This window comes from Pseudocercospora fijiensis, assembly GCF_000340215.1.
Source record: "Pseudocercospora fijiensis CIRAD86 unplaced genomic scaffold MYCFIscaffold_3, whole genome shotgun sequence".
In the NCBI taxonomy this organism is placed as follows: Eukaryota; Fungi; Ascomycota; class Dothideomycetes; order Mycosphaerellales; family Mycosphaerellaceae; genus Pseudocercospora; species Pseudocercospora fijiensis.
The window spans coordinates 3,807,374-3,821,235 of record NW_006921534.1 but is presented as its reverse complement, the minus strand read 5'-3'; the positions used below and the strand labels follow the sequence as shown (position 1 = coordinate 3,821,235).

The following is a 13,862-nucleotide window of genomic DNA, read 5'->3' as shown; positions in this document are numbered from 1 at the left end:
CCGTCTATGAGGACAGGAACTAAGAGGAGTGATACCCAAGTGAGGTGAGGCGACTCGGTGAGCGAATGTGAGCGATGTCCACGAAACTGGGCTGACGGATCATGAAGCCTTCGATTCATATGCTACAGTTGTCGCTATGCAACGCATGCACTTTGCTTAAATTCAATGCTCTCAACTCACCATGCAAGAGCAACCAATAGCTTTTATCCTACCCTTTCGTGCTCATGCCCAGATATAATGATACAGATATGTAATTCAGTCCTCGGTCAAGTCGCCGTACTCCCACATACCGCGGCGGTCAGCCTTGGCCTCAGCCTCTCGCTTTTTTAGGTCGGCGAGAACTTCAGGCGCAGAACGCTCGAATGGGCGCAGCTTCTTAGGAGCCATAGCCAGACCCTCAGTCACTACTTCAGCGTTGATGCTATCGGTAGGCGAAGTTGAAGACTTTGGATCCATGAGCGTCACGTAAAGCAGATTGTCTCGTGTGTCCGTGTAGTCAATGTTGGCAACAAGCTCACGATCCACCGTGATGTCGTTAATCATGTTGACCGTCTCAGAAAGGTACTCCGCTGCAGTCGGAAATTGCACAAAGGAAAGCGCGGCATCGACTGCTTGGGCCTTCAGGCGATCCGGTCCGAATTTAGCCTGGTCAAGAGGGCGCAGCTGGCTCCAAGGCTGCGTTTCGGAGTTGCCATAGTCGATATATACAACTTCAGCGGTCTTGTTTTCACGGTCATTGCGTCGAATCCGTGCGCGGTACCATACACCATCCTGAGAGAACTTGGCTGAAACAATGTCACCGGCCTTGGGTGCTCCATCGAGGCCTTTGTTGTTTCCAGGAGAGATGTGGAAGGAAGCGAACTCCTTCATGAGCGAGTTGAGGTTTGCCTGTCCGGAGCCGATGTACTGCAACTTCAGGCGAGCACTGGTCGGGTCGACGTAAGTGACAGTGACATCCTTGTAGTTGCGCGCGCGTGGTTGCAAGGCTGCGTCGCCATTGGTACCATTGGTACCGTTGACCTCCTCATAGTCTTCGCCGTTCTCAGCAGCTTCCTGCGAAGGATCCCAGTCTTGCCACAGGCCACGCCTAGCCTCCTTTGCCTTCTGCTCAGCCGCGAAGAGCTCGTTTGCGTGGCCTGATTTCTCAGCACTGTATGCATGTACTGATGCAAGACCTTCCTCAACAAGAATCTTGGCAAAGTTCTCGCGGTTGATGTAAAGGTCCCCAATGAAGCCACCCTGCTTGTCGGTATCGTGCACATCAATTTCCACGTCGCGTTGGTTGCAGCGCTTCGAGGCGAAGTCATGGGCCTCCTGTCCGAAAGGCTCTGCCGAGTCGTTTGGTCCGCGAGCACTTCTCGGGGCGCGAATGCCACCCAGCACGAAAGTAAGCTTAGCATTCTCGCGAGGTATAAGAACGGTAAATCTGCTGCCGGACTTGACGAAGTCAACGACAGCAGGCACCTTCTTCTTGTTGGAAAGCATGGTTAATTGACGCCTAGCCTTCTCCAAAGACTCGCTGTAGTCGACGTAGCTCTGCACCTTCGGTGGCTTCGGTGCCCACATGCCCTTCTGCTCGGATTGCGCTGCTTCTTCAGCTGCGAGCAGTTCATCGTAGATTGGGCTGCGGTCCGCATCGTCCATTCGATGACGGATCACAGAGGCGTAACCACTCTCGACGAGCATGAGAGCCACGTTCTTGCCATTCTGCGACACAGTCGCCATTTCACGCTCGTCGTATCCTTCCGTAGCTGGTCGCTTGCCATCAATTGTCACCTTTACATGCTTACCGATGAGCTTCTTTCGCAGGAACTCCTTGGCATCAGCGCTGAATGGGGCCTGCTTTGGGTCCGTTGGCTTTGGCTGGCGGACACTGCTCAGGTTGATTCGCTTCTCTTGTCCGGCCTTATTTCGGATGAACAAAGTGTCTGCCGAAAAGACTCTGCTCACGACAGCCTCTTGCTCGCTCCCAGCCCGCGGTGTGGTGCTAGTGCCCTTGAATAGACCAGCCTGGCGCTCTTTCGCGGAACGCTCTGCTTGTCGTAGCTTGCCCATCTCAGCTCCAAGCCATGTCGAGTGATGATCAACGCAGCGAGCGAGTCCTTCCTTGAGCAGAAATTCCCCAATGTTGCCGACTGGATGCCGCACTTCACCTACAAGCAAGTTGTTGGGCGAAACGCCAAGTATGCGCACCTGCACACCACGTTGTAATAATCGATCCTCCACGAACTGTTGCGCCTCGTTTCCAAATGGCTCGGCAGGCTGGGTTGAGCCGTCCGACGGGTTCGTTCTCGCAGTCGTTGGTGCTCGCAGCCCTGCAATCAGCACAGTCGTCTGCACATGCTGAGTCGGCGTGAGCATGAGGCGGCAGATCAAGCGGTCTCCACTCAGCACACGCTCGACGACTGCCTCAATGGCCTGGTTCTTGTGCTCTTCCGCAAAAGCCTTGGCGTCAGGCAAGTCGCGCACATTGTTCACGATCGATGGCTTTGGGCTCCAAACTCCCTTGTCATCGGCTCTTGCCTGTGCTTCGAGCACTTCGAGCCGTGAGAGCAGTTCTGCAGCTTGGGGTGCCTCTGCTTTGCGGTCGGCGTCGTCTCGCAGCTTCGCCCAGCCCTCTTGCACAATCAGGTCAGGCAATTGTTTTCCATCTGCCAGTTGAACAAGCGCATACTCGCGTGATGCTCCGCCAACTTTCTGCGGGATCGAGTACAGCACGGAGAATCGAATGATTTTGCCCACGACAAGCTTGCGGAGGAAGTCTCTCGATTCGAAGGAGCACGGCTCATCAGATTGCAGGCGAGGCGCGTTGATGAAGGCCAAGCTGATTGTGCGCTCTTGTCTCGCCTTGTTTTGCAGGATCAGAGTGTCGCCAGAGAGCACGCTCTTGACCTTGCCTTCTTGCAATGCCATTTCGATTCGAGTCGCCGAGGATTCGTGAGATCGGGTGGAGGTATGCTGGTTTTCGAGGAGTTTGGTGTTCAGTTCCAGAATGTCCGGAAAGTGGTGGCGCCTTCGTATGCAAAACGCTAGCAGATCGCGTGATGTGTGAACGTTCTTACTTAGAGGTATAAAACAAACTGTCGAGTGTTCAGGGTTGGTGTGTCCTTTGGCGGGGTGCAGAGTGCGCGCACCGACGGAATGTGCGAGCCGAGCCTTTCAACGGGCACTTTTATAATGCCATCAGATAATTCAGATTGATAGCACGAGACTTATACGTCGAAGGGAAATGAAGTGAAGCTCGAGCTCTTATATATGCTTTCAGTTGATGGTAAATCGCATGTGATGGACACAATTCACTCATGCTGACACGAGTCCTGTTTCACATGCGTCGGAGAAGATGTTTATGCTTAGCTCACCCGGTGAGCAGATGCCCACCAGAAGTCGAAATCATTGCCCCAGTAACGTTATTATCCTTCATCAAGTAAATATAAGCCTCGGCGACATCTTCCACAACCGCCACCTTGCCAACAGGAATCTTCTTCGCTATCTCCTTGAAGGCCTGCTGCTTTCGTTCCGCACTCATATGTGCCCAAAGCTCGGTATCCACCGCACCAGGACTGACAAGATTGACTCTGATCGGCTGCAGGTCCAGTGCCATACCACGAGTCATTCCTTGGAGACCAGCAGCGTAAGAAGCAACAACAGTCCAGTCCGGGATAGGACGTTCAGAAACAGCGCCAGTAGTAATGATGATCGATGACTTGGGTCCTGGATTGAGGTATTGTGGGGCGTACTTGCCGATGAATAGGGGAGCAAAGAACCGCACCATACCGGCTACCTTGAGCTTTGCCATCTCGAGATCGGGAAGTTTGAGGACGGCGAGGGAGTCGCCAGCAGTGTGAATCACATGGTCGATTCCTTTGCCAACTTTCTCGAAAAGGCCTCTAATATTAGACTCAAGCTTCTCTTCATCCCCAAGATTGCAAGCGTGTCCGCTGATACGGTCTTTGGCTGATGGATACGAAGATTGAAGTTTGGAGATAGCATTCTGGACCCTGTCTGGGTTCGAGGACGAGATAACGACTGTGCAGCCTTTTCGTTGAGGAGAGTTGTTAGTCCGGATTCGACTTGGAAGATAGTTGTCGTACGCACCATGCTCCAAGCAAGCCTCAGCCACACCAAAGCCAATTCCAGCAGATCCGCCTAGTGTTCAATCATCAGCATGGACCATCTGAAGAGACTTGCAAAGAGTATGCTCAGTGACACTTGCCGGTAATCAGAACCTTTTGGCCTTGAAGCTTTTGAGTGTACTTGGTCTGATCAGCCATGGTCGATAATTTGAAAAACGATTTCCTGGTCTCGTGTCTTTTGCTGGTGGGGGGTTTGTCTTGACGGCCGCTATATAGTGTCGTGATGGTCGGGAATTGTTGCGCCGTGTGGGCCCTACCATTCCGCGATTAGTGGAGATAAGGAACAAGTCAGTGAGAGATGACATCAATCAAACTCCAAGTCTGTGAGCTTCGGAGTATCAAATGCTATGAACACTTTCTGCATCTTCTTGGATATCGTTATGGGCCTATCCTGAATGGTCGGGGTCCAAAGAGGAAAAGCCTTGCAGATGCAAGAGAGCACGCCGATGCTGTTTGATTAGTGTCAGCGTCAGCATGCGTCCAGCGGCATTAAAGCCGCCCGCTACTAGTCCTGTCTGGACAAAATAGGCATCGCGACATCCTCATCTTCTGCCCGTGCTGACCTGAAGCTTTTCTGAAGCACGCAAGTTTGCCAGTGGCAGTTGCTGCACAGGCATTCAACTCCATCGGCCCCACAATGGCCGAATCAAAGCCGGAAGAGGCGCTTGCTGCGGATATTTTACTCGTTCCACTTCACGGCTGACATTCTAAGCGAATTGCCATCGAGTATTGACTTGCTTGCGAGCGACCTACTGAAGATTAGCAGCGAACTAAGATAAGGCCTTTTGAAACATACCAATGGAGCAACTACAAATGTTGCAACGGCCAACGCAGCCACGGTCGCCAGCATCTGGAACTTGTTGAAGTCCTTGCCTAGGATATCAAAACCAAAACTTGGGCTGAGCCTTGTCCCGAAGACATCCAAACCGAACGCAAACACTAAGCTTGTGCTTTCGATCAGGGCAGGGCTGGTGATCACATTTTTGACACCTAAAACCTCCCGCTTGTGGTTTAGATACCACTTCGGATCAAATTCGACGGTTGGTGTGTACCGGACGAGCCCTTCAAGCTGTTCGTCCTTCGTTGGATCTCTTCCTGCCGGTCGACGTGGGTCCAGGACGGGATATGGGATGCCGACAATTGATCCAGAATCTGCGAGCACTGCCAGGAGTTGCCTGGAAGTAATACCTTGGCGTGTGCGAGTGACCGAAAGCTGCGAAATAGGCTCCGGAATCTGGTAGGAATGCAGCAGGACAAAAGGCTCAGGAGACTGTCCCAAGCTGGAGGAATTAGTCTTTCCAGTCAAAGGGCCTCGATCGTTCGGAAGCAAGGATTCAAACATCTCGCCCACAACCAAATGATGTCCTTTGGTTGTGCCATCTCTTGAGTCAGCGGTGTACGAGTACGCAAACCAGTTTTCCGACATGATAGCTGGAATCGGCTCTGATAAGTCCACGTTGTAATGCACGTCTGCAAATAGAGTTGCACCCGAGACCGTGTCGAGAACATAGAGGGATGCTGCTTGGGTGGCATCATTCGCCGTGATCAGCAATGCGAGATTGGAGCTCAGGTACTTGTAAAGCACCCTACGATCTCCAAGCACTTTGCCAATTGATGCCACTGGATCATTCACAGGACGTGGTACCAGAGATAGAATGCGTTCGCCTTCGGATGGCAGGAAACGCCACATTGCTTGGGCGGCATCACCGGCTGCTCTCGTCGCTGAAAGCTCGCCGTCTCGCAGCGTAAATTGTACAGATCTCTCAGGAGCCACCGGCGATTCTGCTGCAGTTAAAATGGCTACAGGCTCTCCATTTGTGGCGTTCAATCTCAAATCCCGCATTCCTTCGCTTTGCACTACCAGGACCCCAGCCGAACTAGACTTGAACGATGGTCGCCATGGCTCGCCCGGAGGCAACTTCACGACTTGCTTGCTCCAAATTATACGATTCGCGCTTCCAGCATCCAATGCTACAACGCGTCCAGTCCGAGTAGCACACGCTACCACTTGATGGAAGCCGAAGACATCGCCAACCAGTCCACTCTCCGCAGTGGTGCCGAACAGACCATTTGTAATGCGCTGAGGCAGAGCGCTCAAGATGGCTGGGACCTGCTGCCAGTCTTGGATGTGCCGCTTGACTCGATGGAGGTATGCAGCAATGACATTGCTGTGGGCCTCGATTTCCAAATCCTGGGCAAATGATTCTACTTCAGCAGGATTGGCGAACGCAGCTGAAACTGTGCTTGCCAGCACTTCAGGCCTATTCCAGACAGCACTGCCGTCCCTAATGAGCACCCAATCCCCTGTGGATAAGAGAACCGCAGAACGAGCGGCCGATACCTCTCCATTCTTTAGGGACACTTCGGAGACAGAATGCACTGGCTCGAGTGTCTCACTCCCAGACGCAGCAACTCCAAAGTCGCCAAGAGCCCATTTTCCAAGCACTCCATGGGACACAGAAGAGACTGTAACAATTTGGTCCCTCGTGATCCTGGTAAAGTAGACGTTGGCATCGGAATTGCTCGTGGAGAACGAGCCCTGACCAGCAATGTTTGGCAGCGAATATGCTTTCTCCACCTTGTTCTTTCTCAAGTCAATGTGGTACACCTCAGCCCAGTGGGACGTCGCAGTCTCGAAATGCACCAGGAAATGGGCTAGAGAATTGGTGTGGAATGGTGCGTGTAGGCGCACTCGAGTCACGGCCTCGTCATCATGCTTATCGATGCTGAAAGATGTGACCCCTTTCGTGCCAATGATGTTCACTTTGAGGACAGTGTAAGCAGAGTCGGTCCAGGCGATTATGGGGGATGCAGAGTTCGCCCCGACAGATACAATGGTGTCAGCGGATGCCAACTCGCTTTCTGAGCTTAGCGTATGCTCATCAATTTTCCGTCCAGAGACCGGATCCAGCGTGATGATTTTGATTTTGAGGTAGCCAAGCATGGTCTTGTGTAGCAAGATGCCGTATATGCCAGTCGATGAAGTGAGAACTTGATACGGCAGGTCTCCGCTGTCGATGTCGTAAGTCCATTTGATGTCGCCCGAAGAGCCGTCCAGGCGCTGGACTACGGGGTGTTCGCCGCTGGTGAGCACGACGGCATCTTTGGCGCCTGGAGTCTCTCGGCCATCGCTGAGCTCTAGAATCTCCAAATCCTCAATTCGTCCATTGACACTGCGATGCCAGGCCAACCTGCCATCTGCAGCACTCCAGGCGGACACGTCGTTGCCGATGCCGCTGACAACAACATCCTGACCCTCACCAGCGCGCAGAAAGCTGGCATTGGCAGGTCCGACGCCTTGCAACAGCTGCTGCCGCCAGACTAATATGCCATCACGAGGATTGACTGCACCTATCACACCGTCCTCAGATAGTGTGTAGATGAGCGATGCCCGGGAAGCTGGATTTGGCTGATGGAAAAAGGTGGCATCTTCTTTAGGCAGGCCCAGCAAGGGTATATGGTAGTCAACGCCCCAGGCTTCGTCAGCAAAGACTGCGCTCGTCGATCTCAGCAGAAGCGCGGCGGCTGCGAGCAGTGCTGAACGCATCGTTGTCTGCTCAGGCAGTGCGGATCTTCCACGACATAGGAGCAGCGGCGATGCAAGGTCAGAAATGCCAAGCTTGTTGCCTCAGGCTTTCAGAGGTCAGACACTTCCCACTTTCACAGGCCGAGGGACAACAACGAGAGCGCGGCTACGATGATACGATGACCATTCATTATTCCGTTCAAGACACGGATCTTCGCCGTTCATGCAGTGTCGGATTTCATACCACCGACGATATGCACGATCGTCAGACGATGTGCGATGGATACGTCTGAAGCTGGACTGCCCATGGTGAGCGAGTCAACAACCTTTCGGAGTGGACCAGACTTGCGGCAGTGCGCGCCGGGTAGGCAAAGGTTCGGCGAAGTGGAACTTCACAGGCATGTGAGGTCGCCGCCTCTTACGTGTGGAGCGTGGTCTGCGAAGCGAATGCTGCATCGCGGAGGCTGCCAAGCCAGAATGGCTGCTAGAGTATGGATCATGGTGGCTGTCGAATAGGTAGAGGTATTCTAGTTGTTAGGGTCAATCAATTATTGATTGTATTGATGATGAGCACGCTCGACACGATCGCCGTCAGATAGAACTAAGGTCTCCCAGCTCCCTCGACCTTGGTGCCGCCGCCCGCGTGGCTGTCTTCCGGCCGCTGCAGCATGCAGCATGCAGCATGTCCCTAGCTGCTCAACCACGCCCCCTCTGCCTTTCCTCGTCGAATCTTCAAAGGCCGCTTTTCGAGGGCTGAGAGCCGATAGGCCCGTCGTGGGCTTCGTGAGCGAATGGCGTCCATGAGAAGCCGGCTGAGCGAACGAAGCATAGCTTGCATATTTTGGCCCTCGACTCGTATGTACGTGTCAGGCATGCTGTGCACCAAATGTCGGGTGTTGGTGCGTTCAGGGAAGAGCATCTTACGCCGTCCAAATACTCTAACTCAATGCTCGCCATGGACCGCGACTTAATGGCCTTCAGAGCTACTGCACTCCCGGTAGGCAGTGGTAAGCATAACTGCTCCTCTCATCACCACGCTTCTGCGTGGGCCTTGTTCACTTCTCTTCGTCTACTGTACAGTACCACCTACGACCTATCACGCTGCAAGCATCCGCTTCCGCGCGCGCTCCCGGTGTCACCACAGACGACAAGATTCAATTTCACAAGTCCTAGCCTGCCGGCAGGTTCTGCGAGGCATTCTGAATGGAATCGCCTGTGCCACGAGAGCTCGTACACCTCGTAACGCGACCCATCGCACGCCCACCACCGCCACCGCCTTCTTCACGCTGAGCCTCCTCTTGCACACCACCACTTCATCCTCCGCGAACGACAACTTCCTAATCCAGAAGAGATCGACATTACATGCGTCTGAATAGGCCAGACTTCGAGGCCGATGCACAATGTCTCGTGCTGGATATCAGCGAGAGTACCACATTGCCGTGCTCGGCTCCGGCGGTGTTGGGAAGAGCTGCCTGACTAGTTCGTGGAACTCCCTTGTTGCTCCTCGGTACTTGTGTGTTGACAGCTCCCAGTGCAATTCGTGCAAGGTATCTTTGTGGAGCGGTATGATCCTACCATCGAAGACTCGTACCGAAAGCACATCGACGTGGACGTGCGTGCAGCTGTCTAGACCTTTCGCTGAGATTATGCTAATTGACCTAAATGCAGGGTAGGCATGTGGTCCTCGAAATCATGGATACGGCAGGCACAGAGCAATTTAGTCAGTATTCGCCGAAAGCATATCAAACGGACTTTCACTGACAGCTCCTAGCGGCCATGAGGTACTGCGTGCGCCAGGTTTTGATCACCGTGATGTTAAATTGACTTCTCTCCAGGGACATGTACATGAGAATCAGCCAGGGCTTTCTTCTGGTATTCAGCATTACCTCCGCTTCGTCTTTGCGGGAATTAGTCGAACTCCGCGATCAAATCGTCCGAACGAAAGGCGACCCGAACTTCCCCATCGTTCTTGTCGGGAACAAGAGCGACCTCGAAGAAGACCGCGCAGTATCACGAGCAAAAGCGTTCCAGCTATCCCAAAGCTGGGGTAACATACCTTATTACGAAACGAGTGCACGACGAGCGACGAATATCAGCGAAGTGTTCATAGATGTGTGCAGGCAAATCATACGGAAAGACCTTTCAAGAGCGCGGCCGGAGGATCGTGATCGACACCATAGACGAAGGAAAAACAAGAGTAGCAGAAGAGATGATCACGACAGAGGAGGCTCACGGTGCACGATACTATGATCTGGAAGACGAGCATCAATCAGGATTGATGTCTTCGAAATTTGCATGTGACAATAAATCTCATGGCGGCTTTTGTGACTCCTTTTGGTGAAAATCTTTGCATAAGGGACAAGTTCCAGGTTGCTTGCGTTGCAGTAGCATCGCTTAAGCTTACAGCCCTACAGTTGGGGAACTTTTCGAGTCAGCGTTCAGCATTAGCGAAGACCCCGAAGATACGGCACTTGTAGTCTCTAAATCTCCATGTGCCGGATGCCTCCCTAATTGCTTGCCTGTCCAAGCTCGACTCACTATTGCACAGCGGCTGCGTTGCGTGTAACTTTCAAGCGGTGGTGGGCTGATTTCGATGATACCATCTTTGACCACGACCATCAATCCAGCTCGAAGCGGTAAGTCTTGACCCGTGTCAATGTCGTGAGGTGCTGATGAATAAACTTGGCGCTAACATGGTGCAATGCAGGAGCAGGAGTTAACATAATATCCCCAACGACTTTGAGCCGCTATACATCTCGGCATGCCGGACGGGAAGACTAACTGACCATGGGAAGTAGTGCTTAAACCGGCCCTCCTCGTTCTCTATCGCCAAGGACCCCTTCCATTATCGACGTGTTATTGCTGACGATTTGAACAACCAAGAATCCATGAGTTCGACCGTACACGCCCACGCAGGTGGATCTTGCAGGAACTTTCGTGCGTTTGTTATGGCTCCAATGAGCTTTGAGAGTTGGACTTGGTTGCCTTGACTTCAGACGCGGTTGCTGCTCATCAGCTTTACGTGTGAAGCCGGCTCGAAAGAACCTGCTTATGTGCATTGCGTACAGCACCGGCTTCAATCGCTTCATGCCTGATCAAAGGTCTTCACGATATTACTCACGACCTGATCTAGGTCCTCATTCTTGAGGCCAAGATCCTGCATCGCGAAGTCCTTCCTCAACTCCCAGTTGGCGTCGATGGCACCAAGTAGCCAGACGAGATTTTCCACCGCCTCCAAATCTCCCGCATCAGCTTTCATCTTCTCCTCGTTCTGGTACTGCTTGGATTCATGTCTTTGTACAGTCCACTTCTGACCAGTTGCGTGTTCGAAGGATGCGAGAACCTCACTCTGAGACACTAAGAAGCTCTGGACATAGATCATCCGGTTCTTAGTCACATCGGGTCGCTGCAGGATTCGTGCCGTAGCTTCTCCAACCTGGGACAACGTACTCGCAGACCACTTGGCCTCGCCGTCATCCAGAATCTCCATCCTCCTCTCCTTCAACCAGATATGCAGGAACTCGAGACTCCAGTCGAAGAAATGTCCACAGACGAGACTAGTCCAGGTGAAGTCAGGATGTCTTGAAGCTAGCTCAATCAGATACTCTCGCAACTCAGTCTTATGGCGATACAATGGGACAAGCTCCTTGGTCAGAGAGCTCGAAGAGTCCACAGAGCCGAAGTCAGCAGGAATGAAGCCTGAGGGTGTTTCAGCATATATTCAATGGATTGAGAACGACACTCAGACTCACGTTTGACGCCAGCTTTGATACATGCATCCGCAATACGCTTTTGAAGGGCTGTCTCGCTGCCCTTGATCGTGACCACCACTGCGTCTTCGCCGCTCAACACTCTTGCGAGCTCTTCAACTTCGAAGGAGTCCGACACCAAGACTTGATTAGGATAAGCTGTCTGCGACTTTGATGACTTTCTCTTCAATACTGTGACATTGAAGCCATTTTCGACCAGGGAGCGTAGGACGGAAGGCCCCAGTGTCCCGTCGGCTCCAAGCAGTACCACTGATTTGACACTCATCTTTCCTACGCGAAATTCCTTTTGAAGGTCGCCAACAAATTGCCGTAGATATCTCTTGGTGCGAAAAAGACTGAAGATAATGGCTTTCAATTCGTGAAGACGACGGTATGATTCTTGGCTGTGTTGGAAGAGTTTCGGCCACCAAAGCCGACGCTGAGAAGAGTTGCCAGGGTCAATGATGGCAGACGCCAAGCCTTACCGGGAGTGTTAATTAGGGACGTCATCGCTCGACCCGGTTGACTTCACTCAGGAACTGACGTTCTCATGTGATTTCCAAGACAGCAGGCGCCCTCATATCAGCTGAACTTTTTCTACCGGTATGGTTTGATCTTGCCAAGCCTCTCCATCCATGATGCCCAGCACAAAAGCTTCACAAATCAAGCGAAAGTCTCTTGACCGAGGACCTGAGCCAGCCGTAGGACGCATTGTCAGAGGTATTGGTGCACCCTGCACCACAGCAATGCTGTCTCCATAGATGAGACCTTCCTGTGCCAATCCAAAATGGCCTTTCTCCGTGATGAAGAAGACTCTGCCTCGCAGGAAGTTTGCGAACGCCAAGTGAAGGCGCTCTTCTTCGAGAAGCTCTTCTCTGTTGACCGGTGAAGTGTCGTCATCAGAGCGCCGCAGAAATCCAAGCAGTGCGTCGTATCGCTTCACAACATCCTCAACAGAAAGTTTCTTTCCTCGATCTTGGTCCGCGGTGATGGTTCGGGCAATGGCTACATGCTGCTCACTGTGCACGCTTGGACGCCTTCGATGGACGTGCAGAAGTGACATTGATTGGAACAACCATGCTCTGAGAGCTTCTGCGAGTGCTTGTGGGCCTGTCTCTATTATCTTCAGACCCTCGGAGCCCACCGCTAAAACTCTATCGAAGAATTTCACTGTCAAAGGCAGACGAAAGCTGGGAGTGCCATCGCCATCTAGCTCTGTCACAGGAGCGATCTCTTTGATCTCGCTGCCCCCAGCATTGTAACACGTATTCTCCAGCCAGAGTGGTTGGGCTTTCCACGGTAGAGACCAATCGGGAGTCCACGAAGGCAGCTGTAATTGCTGGTTGCAAATGCCCGCCGAGCAGATGAAGTCCATCTGCCTTCTTGACAGTGTGACCTCGTCGCAGCTGTACTCAGAGATGGCATACGCGATGCGCTGCAAGTATTGTGTGGCGAAAAGCTTGTGCAGCATTGCAATGTCCATGCCATAATCGGGTCGGTTCCATAGACGAACGATGTGGTGGAAGGCGAACAGCTTATCACGGTGGTCTGTAGCCTCGCAGTCCTTGGCAGCTGTGAGTACATAAGGCACCATTGACTCCTCATTCGCGTAGTCTTTGACGGCTTGCTTTGTGCCCTGCTCCGTGATTGCTCTCAGCTCTTCCATGAAGCTTATGTATTGAGCAGCAGTCTTGCCGGAGCCAAGCGTCTGGGAGGCACGTGAGGAAGGATGATGTCTTGCCTCGATTATCTGCACAAGTTGGACAAAGTCGTCCCAGAAGGCGGTTGCATTGCCACAAGTAACGACAATATCTCGAGCGCACACGATTTCTTGGATGATCCATAGACGTCGAAACCAGGGTCGTGTGAGCAGCATGATGAAAGCAGGCCACGCCCCTTCTCCCCATACAGGACACTCTGGAGGCGTTTTGGTGCGGTCGGTAAGGTCTCCCGGGCTCTGTGCGAGGCTGGGCCAGTAACGTCTTATTCGCTTTGGCAACTCCATGGCAGCAGCAGTACCATGGCCCTCTTGGCCAAGCCAAACGATGACTCCACTAGCTGCTCGAAATATTGCTCCCATTTTGCCAACTTGCTCATTGCGATCAATGGTGTTCTGCTGATCTACACATATTTGATCGATCCACAAATTGACACGCGTTGTGGTTGCGCGAGCATTACGAAGGGCGGCATAGAGATTTGGGGTGACCTTGAGTGGCCTGCCGTCAACCCAGATGATCTCCTCCGCGGACGTGGTATTCCAGCAATAGGATAGAGCGATGAAGCGCACACTTGTGTCTTTCATAGACACCTGCTGAATCTGGCACTGAATCGGCTCATCTTGTCGGCCGGGAAGCACACTTGCAATCCTGTAGCCGCCTGCTAGGATCTCCGCCGAAGGTCGATAGTAGAAGTCAGAGCTCGGACTCACTTTCGACCAGGAATCAGCTCTTGTTT

General features: G+C 52.7%; 7 protein-coding genes across 7 annotated transcripts; 2 read left to right on the top strand and 5 right to left on the bottom strand.

Moving 5' to 3' along the window:
* Positions 1 to 93: 93 nt before the first annotated feature.
* Positions 94 to 2,913, bottom strand: MYCFIDRAFT_203066 (uncharacterized protein; the record flags this gene model as incomplete). Its single annotated transcript, XM_007926984.1, has 1 exon — positions 94 to 2,913. The coding sequence occupies one exon, from the start codon at positions 2,911 to 2,913 to the stop codon at positions 256 to 258; it is 2,658 nt and encodes an 885-aa protein (XP_007925175.1). The 3' UTR covers positions 94 to 255.
* Positions 2,914 to 3,355: 442 nt separating this feature from the next.
* MYCFIDRAFT_187519 (uncharacterized protein) lies at positions 3,356 to 4,271 on the bottom strand (the record flags this gene model as incomplete). The annotated part of the gene is made up of 3 exons (XM_007926983.1): positions 3,356 to 4,035; positions 4,096 to 4,146; positions 4,214 to 4,271. 3 exons carry the CDS (start codon positions 4,269 to 4,271, stop codon positions 3,356 to 3,358), a joined length of 789 nt encoding a protein of 262 aa, XP_007925174.1.
* A 167-nt stretch (positions 4,272 to 4,438) lies between these two features.
* Positions 4,439 to 7,685, bottom strand: MYCFIDRAFT_163354 (uncharacterized protein). Its single transcript, XM_007926982.1, has 2 exons — positions 4,930 to 7,685; positions 4,439 to 4,882 (listed from the first exon to the last, which is right to left on the bottom strand). Exons 1-2 carry the CDS (start codon positions 7,678 to 7,680, stop codon positions 4,841 to 4,843), a joined length of 2,793 nt encoding a protein of 930 aa, XP_007925173.1. The 5' UTR covers positions 7,681 to 7,685; the 3' UTR covers positions 4,439 to 4,840.
* Positions 7,686 to 7,730: 45 nt separating this feature from the next.
* Positions 7,731 to 9,035, top strand: MYCFIDRAFT_173513 (uncharacterized protein; the record flags this gene model as incomplete). Its single annotated transcript, XM_007926981.1, has 9 exons — positions 7,731 to 7,887; positions 7,929 to 7,968; positions 7,995 to 8,012; positions 8,045 to 8,061; positions 8,090 to 8,160; positions 8,231 to 8,302; positions 8,341 to 8,442; positions 8,477 to 8,825; positions 8,854 to 9,035. The coding sequence occupies 9 exons, from the start codon at positions 7,731 to 7,733 to the stop codon at positions 9,033 to 9,035; spliced, it is 1,008 nt and encodes a 335-aa protein (XP_007925172.1).
* Positions 8,979 to 10,152, top strand: MYCFIDRAFT_152766 (uncharacterized protein). Its single transcript, XM_007926980.1, has 5 exons — positions 8,979 to 9,138; positions 9,192 to 9,271; positions 9,328 to 9,379; positions 9,431 to 9,440; positions 9,495 to 10,152. The coding sequence occupies exons 1-5, from the start codon at positions 9,060 to 9,062 to the stop codon at positions 9,907 to 9,909; spliced, it is 636 nt and encodes a 211-aa protein (XP_007925171.1). The 5' UTR covers positions 8,979 to 9,059; the 3' UTR covers positions 9,910 to 10,152.
* A 592-nt stretch (positions 10,153 to 10,744) lies between these two features.
* Positions 10,745 to 11,694, bottom strand: MYCFIDRAFT_134954 (uncharacterized protein; the record flags this gene model as incomplete). The annotated part of the gene is made up of 2 exons (XM_007926979.1): positions 10,745 to 11,358; positions 11,412 to 11,694. The coding sequence occupies 2 exons, from the start codon at positions 11,692 to 11,694 to the stop codon at positions 10,745 to 10,747; spliced, it is 897 nt and encodes a 298-aa protein (XP_007925170.1).
* A 1,533-nt stretch (positions 11,695 to 13,227) lies between these two features.
* On the bottom strand, positions 13,228 to 13,776 carry MYCFIDRAFT_124699 (uncharacterized protein; the record flags this gene model as incomplete). Its single annotated transcript, XM_007926978.1, has 2 exons — positions 13,228 to 13,355; positions 13,389 to 13,776. Coding segments are annotated over 2 exons (516 nt in total), but the record flags the coding sequence as incomplete, so codon positions are not given.
* Positions 13,777 to 13,862: the final 86 nt, after the last annotated feature.

What these genes read in the sequence shown, in the direction of transcription:
- MYCFIDRAFT_163354 (XM_007926982.1), bottom strand. Translation starts at nt 7,680, where the DNA reads ATGCGTTCAGCACTGCTCGCAGCCGCCGCGCTTCTGCTGAGATCGACG. An exon ending in CATTTGTAGTTGCTCCATTG is followed by an intron (nt 4,883 to 4,929) that starts GTATGTTTCAAA and finishes AATCTTCAGTAG; the next exon opens with GTCGCTCGCAAGCAAGTCAA.
- MYCFIDRAFT_152766 (XM_007926980.1), top strand. Translation starts at nt 9,060, where the DNA reads ATGTCTCGTGCTGGATATCAGCGAGAGTACCACATTGCCGTGCTCGGC. An exon ending in TGGGAAGAGCTGCCTGACTA is followed by an intron (nt 9,139 to 9,191) that starts GTTCGTGGAACT and finishes GACAGCTCCCAG; the next exon opens with TGCAATTCGTGCAAGGTATC. An exon ending in GAAAGCACATCGACGTGGAC is followed by an intron (nt 9,272 to 9,327) that starts GTGCGTGCAGCT and finishes ACCTAAATGCAG; the next exon opens with GGTAGGCATGTGGTCCTCGA.